This window comes from Hydra vulgaris, chromosome 11, assembly GCF_038396675.1.
Source record: "Hydra vulgaris chromosome 11, alternate assembly HydraT2T_AEP".
Taxonomy (NCBI): domain Eukaryota; kingdom Metazoa; phylum Cnidaria; class Hydrozoa; order Anthoathecata; family Hydridae; genus Hydra; species Hydra vulgaris.
The window spans coordinates 17824894-17837500 of record NC_088930.1 but is presented as its reverse complement, the minus strand read 5'-3'; the positions used below and the strand labels follow the sequence as shown (position 1 = coordinate 17837500).

At 26.8% G+C, this 12607-nt stretch overlaps 1 protein-coding gene across 2 annotated transcripts in view; it reads left to right on the top strand.

Moving 5' to 3' along the window:
- LOC100201341 (actin nucleation-promoting factor WASL) overlaps window positions 1-12607 on the top strand; it is a 36805-nt gene that overhangs the window by 7980 nt on the left and 16218 nt on the right. The window contains exons 3-6 of one of the 2 annotated variants that reach the window (XM_065810323.1): window positions 1700-1840; window positions 2160-2246; window positions 9967-10066; window positions 11977-12042. In XM_065810323.1, the coding sequence (XP_065666395.1) occupies window positions 1700-1840; window positions 2160-2246; window positions 9967-10066; window positions 11977-12042 (394 nt within the window). Of the gene's footprint in view, window positions 1-1699; window positions 1841-2159; window positions 2247-9966; window positions 10067-11958; window positions 12043-12607 lie in introns of both variants that reach the window. The other variant, XM_065810322.1, reaches the window with a different exon arrangement.

The window sequence follows — 12607 nt, the reverse complement described above, 5'->3', positions numbered from 1 at the left end:
GGAAAACAGGATTAGTTGTCTACTTTATCTATAGAATATTTATATCTCAATTCTTATCTTTAAATAATTTGATTCCCACCCTGTCCCTGGTAGTACCGCTCTCAACTTGTTTCTCCGTGCAGCGGCCTTGTTTGTCAAGGTTCGTGTTTTGGAGTTATAGAGTTGAGAGAGGGTATAACCATTGGCCTTGGGGACATGATCTAAAAAAAAAAAATAAAAAAAAAATTAAAAACATTTCTGTTATTAAAAATATCCACAATCAAGCTGATAAGTGCTTGTTGGCAGGCATTTTTAACTCCAAAAGCAAAAGAATTTAGTTGTTAGCGTTGATCATCTAGTTACATTTACAGAATTTACTAAAAATATATTGGAGAGCTTGTGCACAAAGTAGGGAAGTTGTTATAAAAACTCCTAGAGGGTTAATAAAATGAGCTGCTTACATTTTCTTCACTCAAAAATTTTCAACAAACCACACAGTTTAAAGGCATTTAGAGAAAGCATCTCATACTTCTATATGATATGAGAATGAGAAAATATCATATGAAACATGCTAAAAAAAATTAATACAGATTCAAAGTTGTTAGAAAGCTATGAATCATGATGCATAATTACCTATGGCAATCAGTTCTTACCAAGAACACTGATCTATTTGATAAAGCTAAGGACAAACATTCTAATAACATAACATGCAAAGTGATAAACTTAGATGACTTTCATCAACATAAGTTACGAATTATGCTTTTTGAAAAATATTAGGAGAAATGTTATTCCCCACTTTTCTTTATTATAAGCCCTGAAAAGGAAATGTTTACTTTTTATCAAGTTATTGAAATTGATTTGAATATTTTAAATAATAAAACATAATTTATAATAAGCATTGTTATTATAGTAATTTACATTATAAATTTTATAGTATTCAATTTTTTTGCAAGGTAATTAGGTTTATTTGAGTAATTTAGACAAATGCAACAATGTATTTAAACATAGTTTATATTTAAATATGTTGTTATATGCTGCTAAGGCCTATGCTAAAAATTTTGAGATTTTATTTTTTAATAGAAAGTATCAAAATTTGCAAAAAAAAAAAAAAACCTTGTTGCAAATAATACAAAAAGTAAAAAAAAACTTGTTGCTTGTAATACAGTTCCAAGTAAATTTGTGGCAAGTCTCTGTTTGAAAACATGTCACATGATAGAGCCGAAAATATTTATCCTTAAAAATATCACCGAAATATTTCACAGTCGAAAAATTTAGAACCTAAAAGTATACTTTTATTGCAGGATCGAATTACAAAATCCTTTCTTGCGCCGAAAGTTTTAGAACTGAATTTTACAACCAAAATAATTTAGATCAAATTACAAAATCCTTTCTTTTCTTATTTTAATTTAATTTAAAAACTTTATTTCACGACTTTCGATCAAATATTCGATCGAAATTTTTTCGGTTCTAAAGTTATTTATGACATGATTGATAATTGGATCGAAATTTTTTCGGTTCTAAATACTATTATGACTTTCGATCGAAAATTCGATTGAAATTATTTTGGTTCTAATTTTTTTCGTGAATATTTTTGATTGTGTAATAAATTTCTCATATTCGGTTCTAAATTGAAATTTATGATTTGCTTGAATCATAGGACGCCGTTTGAAAATGCATTTAAATATAATAATAAACATTTTTTTGTTTATTTTTGCTATAGACCCTTTCAACAACTGTTGTTCAAGTTTTCAAAAGTGGTGTTGGTGGGCAGATTCGGTGGCAGAAGCTTTGTGTTGGCGTTATCTGCTTTATCAAAGACAACCAAAAGAAATCATATTATATTCGTGTGTTTGACTTAACAGTATGACTGGTTGCTTTTTTTTTTTTTTACTTTTGAATAATTTTACAAGTTTTAACCTGTTTTTGTGACAATAAACTGTAAAATTGAAATAAAAAATAAGATATCTACATTCACAAAATATCTGATATATCAAATTTTGGAATATTTTGACTTTTTTTTTTTGAATGTTTCTTATTTGCCATCTCATATGAAAATTGTAAAAAGTTGTTGATTTTTAGTTTTTTTCTACCCTTGGGAAGCCAAGAATATAAAACAATAGTTAACTTTAATGCTATTTTTTGAAAAATATTTAAATTGTCTAAAAATTTATATTTAACAGGTGAATAATATGATCTGGGAGCAGGAGATTTATAATCAGTTCAAATACTATGCTCCACGACACTATTTCCACTCTTTTGAAGCTGATGTAAGTTTTTTTTTTGTTTTGTAAAGTTTTGAACATTGGAAGCAAATTCAATAACTTAAATATGTTTTATTTTGATTACTTTATTGTTATTAATATTTTTCAATATAATCATAACAGTTGTTTGTTTTATAATAATTTATAGATACATAATTTCTTTTAAACTTTTTTTTATTTTTTTTGTACTTTATATTTTAATTTTACTATTAGCTTTTATTATATGTGGTAGTGGTGTTGTGGTAGAGCGCTCGCTTCATAAGCGAGAGGTTCTGAGTTCGATTCCCACCACGTCCCTGGTAGTACCGCGCTAAACTTGTTTCTCCGCGCAGCAGCCTTGTTCGTCAAGGTTCGTGTTTCGGAGTTAAAGCGTCAGGAGAGGGTTTTAACCACAAGTAGCCTCCTTATCTGTAGTGGCCTTCTTGGCCTTGGGGAGGTGAAATACAAAAAAAAAAGTACAAAAAAAAGTACAAAAAAAAAAAAGCTGAAATGTTTTATGAAAAAATATGAACAAAAGTCAAGAACAAATGTTTGATCAAATCGAGGCTAATCAGTCTTTTAAATAAATTGGTAATTTAAGTGTAATAAATAAAAACTAAGAAATAAACTTGTGAAAATGTTGGTTTGTATCAATACTTAAAAAAGTTGGTTTGTGTCACTACTTATATATATATACTCTTGCTTGTTCATCTTAAATTTTTTACTATAAAAATGTTCAAAACAGCATTTTTTTTAAAAAAATTCTTTGTAAGTGCCCTATATAGTAGAATAGAATGAACTTAAGTTTTTTAGGGGTATTTTTAGGGATGCCACATGGCCTTAAAAGATTCGATTGGTCTTTGAAAAAATGTTTTTTAAAAAGATGTTAACCTGGTACTCTAAAGAAGCGAAATTTTATAAAAGTTTGAAAAATATTTTATAAAAACATGTTTATAAAATTTAATTTAAAAAACTATTAAATTTAACTTTTTTTAAAAAATTTCAAAAAACATCTAATAATAATGTTTTGATAAAATGATTATTTTTGAAATTTTTATATAACTTCGGTTTATTTGAGACTTAACACGAAATACTTAAAAAAAATTTTTTTAGTCCAAATGAAGATTCAACTGAAGTTAAAAGTAGTACAAAGGTTTCTTGTAACTGTTCTCATGCTCTGTTTAGCAACAAGATAGTACGAGTAAAGTCCCTTTTAAAACATTGCCAAAAGAAGTTTGAGTTTTCTGACAAGAACACAGGCGACAATCTCAATGTGTCAAAATATTGGAATAAAAATTGTGATAGTGTATTTCCAAATAATGATTTAAATATTAGTACATCTGCTCTGATAGATGGATTATCATCTCAAGTTGGAACAATTTTTTTGACATCTGTTAGTTATCAATGCCTTGTAATAAGCAACGGTTGATGTTATCATATGCAATATCTATTAATATGAAACGGAAAAAATATTGATATAAAAATAGCAAATATTTTCTTCAATGCAAATGTACTATTTAAAACTTCTGAAAATCAAGAGTTTATAGACATGACCAATACAATCCACTTAACCGTAATATACTTTGAGAAGAGCTAGGAAAATTTTTTAATGAAGTAAACAATAAAATAATGAATCAACCATTAAAGTAAAGATAACAATAATAGTTATGCAAAATAGATTGAGTAGTGTTTTTTTTTTTTTTTTTTTTTTTTTTTTTAATTAAGGTTTTACAATAAATTGTGTAGGTATAAACTGCCTGTCAACCTAATAATATTATACTTGACAATTACAGAGTTTGTATAACTAATAGAAAATAAAATGTGGATTAGTCGTAGAGAAACCATTCATTTTTTAGATGATTGTCTAGAAGTAGTTTAAACATTTTTAGAGATAATGCTGATATAATGTGATTAGGAAGAGAGTTCCATTTATTTATTATTCTTAGAGAAAAAAAATTCATACGTAAATTTAATCGCGAAGATTGTTTTTTAAGTTTATATATATGACCTCGAGTAATAAATTTACTATCTATTTCAAAAAGACTTCTGTCACTATTGTTGTTTTTGCACCATTTGTAGACATTGATTAGGTCTGCACGAAGTTGCCTGTATTTTACAGTTGTCATATTTAATGCCAACAATTTTTGTTCATACAGTAGATCCTGTAATCCATTGATTCGTTTCAAAGCTCTTCTTAACACATTTTCTAGTTGCCGTTTGTCTTTGAAAAGTCCAGGGTTACAGATTGATCCACAGTATTCTAGGTGAGGGCGGACTAGTGCTGAAAATAGTTTTTTGAAGGATAATAAGTCTGGATATGATGTAAATGTTCTTTTTATTATTCCTATTATTTGTATGGCTTTGTTGACTTGAATAGTTGTGTGTTTGGAAAATAATAAGTTCGAATCTATGTGAACACCTAAATCTCGTTCGCAATTTGTGGTTTTAATGTTTACTCTTATATTTTTTTCTGGATCATGCATATTATAAGTATGGGATTTGTTGTTGTTTCCTAAGCGCATTACAGAACATTTATCAATGTTAAATTTCATTCCCCATTTTTGAGACCATGTAACAAGAGCATCGATGTCATTTTGTAATTCTTGCGCAGATTGAGTATTTTCAATAGAACGGAAGATTTTCGTATCGTCAGCAAAAAGAGCAGCTTTTGATTTGATTACTTCAGGGATATCGTTGACATATATAATAAAAAGTAAAGCTGAAAGGACGGAGCCTTGGGAAACTCCACTTTTAACGGGTACCCAGTTTGAATAATTTCCATTAACAACAACTCTTTGTCTACTTAATAAGTTATTTTTAATCAGGTGTTTCATAATATGATTTTTTATAATTTTTTAAAAGATTTTTATTAAAGTACAAGTTATACTGATAGGTCTATAATTAAGTGCTTTTGATTTGTCTCCTTTTTTGAATATGTGTGTAATTGTTGCGTCTTTCCATATTTGGGGTATTGATCCACTCTCAAGTACTTTGTTAAAAATAGTAGATAGATGTTTAGACATTTGAAAGCAAGTTTTCTTAAACATTATTGGGTGTAATGCATCAGGGCCTGGTGATTTAGATGAGTTTAGACTTTTGAGGTATGTTTCGATATTTTCCGGACTTAGATTGTTTGTTAGTGGATTTACATTTTTATATGTTAGGTTAAATGGTGGTGTTGCTGTTATTTTTTTGTTTGAAAAAGTATCAGCAAAAAAAATATTGAATAGATGAGCTTTATCTAGATCAGTAGTTGCAACAATATTATTGTATTGGATGTCAGGGAATGCTTCTTTGTTTTTTCTTTTTGATTTGACATGCGAGTAAAATGCTTTTGGATTTTGGTCTATGTCTCTTGCCAGTTTTTTTTCAAATTCAATAATTGCTTTTCTGCACCCTGCTTTTGCTTTGTTTCGTGAAATGCGGTACTCATTATATGTTTCTTCATTTCTGTTCAATATATATTGACGATATTTCTCTCGTTTAAATTTAAGTTCATTGATTATTTGAAAGTCAATCCATTTTGAGCGTTTTATATTATTAAAGTTAGATTTTGGGATATTATTGTTAATAGTAGTTTTAAGTTTATTGAAAAAGATACTCCATAGTTGGTCTGAGTTGGATGTTGGACAGAGTTTAATATTTGCAAGGTCTTCATTAATTTTGTCATAGTTCCCTTTTGTGTATAAATGCTTTGTATGGTATTGTGGTATATTTATAATAGATTCAATCGATACAGTAAAGTAGAGTAGTTGATGATGACTTTTGCCAATGGGTGCTAGATGAGTTAAAAAGGAAATCATGTTTTCATCAGAAGTAAATAAGAGGTCAATTGTAGAAGGACTTTGATTTTGTCTGATGTGTGTTGCTTTTGAAGTATGTTGGGTTAAAAAAAAATCGCGAATATTTTCAGTAAATTTAATTGATTTAGAGGAATTTGTGATAGGCTGTTTTGGATTTTGCCAGATGATATCTGGGTAGTTAAAATCTCCTATAATAAGAATGTTTGGATATTTGTTTGAAAGTTTGGCAATGTGTTGATTTATGCAGTTAGTGTTTTCATCGTTACTATTTGGTGATCTGTAATATAAACTTAATAATAACTTAGAAGTTTTCGTTGCAATTTCACAACTGAGCTATTCAGATGGAAATTTATCTAGGTTTATTAGGAATGACTTCAGTTTGTTATATATAAATATTGCTAAACCTCTTCGGCAAAAACTATTCTTGTGATTTGTATGTAGTATGTAATTTTCAATAGCAAACTCGAGATCATTAACTTCAATTTTTTCATTTTTAGGCAGAGTTTCTGTTAAAAAAATAATTTCGGGTTACAGATTGTTTACAATTTGTTTGAGCTCGTGGCGTTTATTTAGTAAGGAGTCGATGTTTGTGTATATAGCTTTGACAGATTTAATTTCAGTAACTTTTTTAATGGTTTGAAAATTAATCAAATTTTGTATAGTTTTTTTATATTTTTTGTTTACTAAAATTAAGTTTGATGACTTCGTTGCGCCTAATGCACCATCGAAAGGGTGATTTTGGTTCATTTTCAAGGAGTATTTGGTTTTTCTTATTTCTTTCTTTTCTAAGTTGAGAATCGATTTGCCTTTTGGTGAGTGTCATATCTGGATTAATGAAGACGTTTGTATATTTTATCTTTTTGCGTAATTCCCTCGTGGCAAGTAAAACTTTATTACGTTCGCTGTTTTCAGGAAGTACTGCAATAATGGGCGGAGGAGTTTTTGAGTCTTTTTTGTTTTTTAATCTTATTATTTTAATAGGTTTTTCATTGCCTTTACCAATTTCCTCAAATATCTCGTCAATTATTTTTTTGTCGTCGTTGTTTTTTTCAAGTTCATTTATTTTTTTTGATTCTGGAATTCCAAAAACGATAATGTTCTTTTCACGCTTTTTTTTTTCTTCCTGTTCAGATAATATAGTTTTGGTAATTGAGTTTACAACAATAGCTTTTTCTGCAGATTTTTTTTTGTGATAAAGATTTGACCAAAATGTAGCTGAACTATTTTCGGTTTCTTTTTTCGATTCTAATAATTCAATTCTTTTTATAAGTCTTTGAATAGTTTCGTTTTGATCACGTATAATATCGGATAGTTCCTAACAGCTAAGTTTACCTTGCTTAATCATGAATATTGTTATGACGTCGTGTCGATTTTATGAAATTAATATTGAATAAATAAAAATAATGTAAAATATGAAAATAATAACAGGATAATAATAACAATAATAGTAAAATAAAATTTACAATTCAGAAAGAAAAAAAAAAAATATATATATTTATTATGTTATATTTATTATGTTATATAAATTTTGTAAAGAGAACAAATATATATATATATATATATATATATATATATATATATATATATATATATATATATATATATATATATCGACTAAAAATTAAATTGAAAAAAAAAAAAAAATGAAAAATAGAGAAGTTTATAAAAATTTGCAAACAAAACAACAAGAAAAAAAAAAAAATTTTGAATAAAAATTAAAAAAAAAAAATAGTAATAATTATGTTTCTTACGTATTCAGAAAAACAAATATACGGCTTGTCACGTTGAATGCGGAAGTCGTAATGATCTTATTATTGCTCAAAGTGCTTAGGATGGATTTAAGTCTAAACCTTTATGCATACTGATTGTGCTCAAATAAAAAAACAGTCAACAATGTAAATGTTGTTAAAGATCTTAAGAAAAGGTGCAACAAAGAAGTATTTGCTGTGGTAATAGATAATAAAAGTGAGATTAAAAAAAAAAGAGGAGTTCAAAGAAATATGTCCGAATCTTTTAACATATTGCAACCTGAGTGCTTATTTGTTCTAACTCCAGTTTTGTATAAAAAATCAAAATAACTACAAACAAGATAAAATAAGATTTTGATGCTTTATTGACAATAAACAGTCAATAAGGCATCAAAATCTTTATCTTTTGATTTGTTGATTTATGTAATAATGTGCCTGGGATGTGTTAATTTAGAATTCACTTTGTCCTATCTCCACCTTATAACTTGTTTTATTATGCTTAATTGTTTTAACTCCAATCAAATAAAGTGTTACAAAAAACTAGTTTATCTCCAAACAGACCGCGAAACTGCACCAATGTCTTTTTTGTAATTCAATAACGCAAGTCGAACTGTGATTATTTTGTTTATTTATTAGAAAAATATTGCTTAAAAAATTTATCTCTATACAATCAATAAAAAATTTGTTTAAAATTTAATAATAATTGTGTATTAATTACCCCGAAGAAAGTATTCTTATCAATATTTTATGGAAAACGACAGCACTATTCACCAAGTTTGTAAAAAGTTTTTCCTAGTAATTTATTGCATTTCTCAAGCAAGAGTGCATTATTGTCACAAACATTGTTGGATAAAGTTCATCTCACATAAATTTGTTTTCACGTATTGAATCTCATTATTGTAGGAGCACTACCAAAAAAGAATATCTCAAAAATAAGTTAAGTTTGTCATTAACTTATAACTTATATACTGAACATTTGGCAAAAAAAGGAGTTCAATATGTTAAGCCACATAAGCAAAGAGAGAAATGTTTAATACTGAATTTAATATAGGTTTTTCAAGACCATACTCAGACAGATGTGACTGCTGTGAAGAGAATAAAATGAATATGGAGAAACCACTTTTTAATCTCACTGTTCAATAGATAACAAAATTCAATGGATTTAATAGATAACAAAGTTTACAGTTGTGTGCAGAGTGAGTATACTGGTGGTAGAACTGCTAATTGTATTGCAGCAGTGTTGGTAAAGGTTTTAAGGCGGTTAGTTTTAGAACATCCAAATGTAACAGAAGTCATTCTTTGGCCTGACTCATGTGTACCACAAAATAGAAATTCAATATTTGCTTTTGCTTTTGCTTTAAAGGCTTAATGCTAAAAAATATACAGATTAAGACAACTACAAAAAAATATTCTCTTGTGCAAGAAGTTGATTATGCTCATAGCTTAATTGAAAAAATCTTAGATAAGAGTAAAGTATTTAGCCCAATTAGCTTAATTCGTGTATAAAAATGATATTATCCACTGAATAATACATATTGTATTATACAAAGGATAAATTTTTTTTTCAAATGGATAATTTTTTTTTCATACTTTCAAAAAGTGCTTATGATTATTTTTTTTTTAAATACTTTAGATCAACATTGGGTGAGGCCTGTAGGCAATATTATTGTTAAGAACCTTATCAGCATGGCTGTCAAATCAGCATGGCTTCTTGTCAACTATTACAATCAAAAAATTTATTTATAAATTGTTTATAATTATTATTAAAAATCGTTCAATAACTTTTTGCAAATAGTTACCCTCTCAAACATAAATAAAAGTGAGTAAGCAATAATAATAAATAATAAAAAGTCAATAAACTTGCACATAGACAGTTGACTTTTCACACACACAAAAAAAATAAACTGTTCAAAGTTATCAACTAAAATTTGAATTCTTAAGTAAAATTAAAAATTTCTCACTGATTTTATTCTTTTCCACCTAAAATGATAAATTTAGTTTTTTTTAAAAATGTGTAAGTTTTATTGAATTTCAATGCTTTTAAGAAATTTTCTTATTCATTATTAAGTAGTTTTTTCTAGTATTTTTTATTTTATATATACTTTGACAGAATTTAATATCAATATTTAATATCATATTTTTGAAGTCATAATAAATCTTTATCAACTAAGTTATTTATTTTAAGATTGAATTTAGAATTTTGTTGCTGGCCTAAATTTTGCTGATCCACAAGAAGCAAATCATTTTCGTCAAAAAGTGGAAGAAAAACTCAGAGCAAAAGAGCAACGAAAAACAGGTTAGAAAAGTTTTTATAAGTTATATTAATTGTTAGTCTATAAGTTATAATAAATGAGTTAGTCTATAAGTTGTCAACATGAAAAAGATTTTTTCAGTTTTTGTTTTTTTAAGCAAATGTTTTGTAAAATATCAATTTTTGTAATAAACAGTAGAGAAACAATAATTTTAAAGTATCCAAACACTTTGATTGTTGTGGCTATTAAATGTTTACAAGTTGTATTACATTTCTAGCGTTGCATAAGTGTTGTTTTAAAAACAGAAGAATAATCATTGACTTGATTGCAACAGTATAATGTTTTAGGTTTTGTTTAGAGTAACTATTAGCAAGAAAATTTTAATCTAAATAGATTAAGTTAAAAATTTGAAGAACAAAAATGGGAACTGCAACTAATGTAAACGCTTTAAACGAAGTTTTAACATTTGCTATTATATACATATATGGCTATTCCCAGAGTTCAGTGCCATATCATGTGGAGAGATTTTCTCTAATAATTGTTTTCCTATAACTCAGAATTTTTTTCATTACTCTTAAATAATCCTGAAAAATTTTACAATATAAGTTAATATAATAATAATTATATAATAATAACTTTATGTATGAAATTTTATAAGTCAAATACAATTTTATTGTCTCAACACTGACGGAAGGTAAAAATTAAAACAGTTAATTGATGCAATGTGGAAGTAAGTTTTATTTTTTCAAAAGCTTCATTTCTGGCTAGGCTAATTAGATTTCCATTTGTTCATTTGGCAAACATAAAAAAAGTCACATTTAATGAACTCCAGTAAAAATAGCATAGTTGTTCAATGTTATCATTCTGAACAAAATAAGAAATTTTTAAATTGAGAAGTGACATTGTCACTAAACATGTGCATATCTTTGATTAGTAAAGGGATTTTGTTGATGTATGGTATAACTGAAAATTTTGTATGATCAGTTAAATCAGAAACCATAGCAAAAAGTTTTTAATGTCCCAAACTGCAATGCTCATAAATAAAATTTAGTTTTGATCAAAATGTGCTGCTTATGGTTTATGTTAGCTTTTTCAGCCTAGTCAATTTGGATTAATGCAGTTTTAGAATCAATAATCATTGAAACAACAATTTTTTGAAAATTAATGGTTGGTTTTTTCTTTACAAATGCGTATTTAATGAATTTATCAAGCATAAATTCATTAAATGATATGTGCTGAACAAGTTCTATTAAAATAAAACAAGTTCTATTAAAACTTCTTTAGAATCTTTTTAATGCTTGCATATGTTTAAGTTTCTGGTTTTCTTCACTCGTCCCAAAACACATTAAAGTAAAGTGTATCAACAGTTCGCAAATGTTTTTCAAACTGTTTTATACCTTTGCATGCAACATATTTGTCATAGGCGCAATCGTATGTGTATGTTTCATAAACGAATTTTTTTATTATTTCAATTGCAAATGATAAATTGTTCAAAGAATTTTTTGACCAAGACAGTTTTGCATCTTCCCAAGTTTCTGAGATATATGTAGTATCAAAAAAAATTATAGAATAATAAAAATGTCTAAAAGCTTCAAAGTTTTTATTGATTGATCTTATGTTATAAATTTTTATTCATTTATTTTATCTTATGAAATAAATGCCTTAAGTTTAAATAATCAGTTAGTTCTTCCTAGATGTGAGAAATGTCTATGAAGACTCTACCATTACGTATTTTTATTTACGCATTTATTTATATGGTTACATATTTATGTCTATTTATTAGATTTTAAAAAAATACTTATTAAGGACATTTTTTTTGGATTATGGTAGATCAGGTCCAAGAACTTACAAAATGTTTGTTATAATATTTTTTATATTTTTGACTTTAATGTTAAACAAAAAGTTTAAAAAAATAATGCACCATATTGTTATACAGTAAGAAATTTCAATATAGAGCGACGTGGAACTACAGTTAAAAGAGAAGCTCCAACTAACAGAGGTGTTGCACAGCCTGTAAACTGTAAGTTGTATTTTAATATATTTTTTTGTTGCTTTTATGTATATATACTAGCTCTCTTGACCCAAAATATGGGTCATGTTAAGTCTGTTCTACACTGACCATCTCTTATTTTTTATAAAAATATTTAGTAAATGGTAGAAAATTGTAATACTATACCTTGGCTTTGAGTTGATGATTAACATTTAGTACTTTATAAATTCTTGCTGTCAATATCTAATATTTAGCCAGGGTTGAACCTCTATTAATTCTTACTTTTTTTCTCACCTCAACTGCTTATCGTTTTTCAAATGTAAAATAGTTTGGAACAATTTTTCTTTCAAGAAAGATTGATTGAATTCATAGATTGTGTTTTTATGTTTTAAGAAATTTTTGAAAATTAAAAAATAATAATAATTTTGTGCAGGTGTTAAGAAAATAATTTTGGCCACCCTTTTGTATGTAACCATCCCACTTTGCAATGGTCTAAACTTTAATTGCATGAAATAAAAATTAATTTTTATTTTATTATATTTGACTAAACACTCTCAACTTTTTTTATTTTAGGTGCTATATATATGTGTGTATA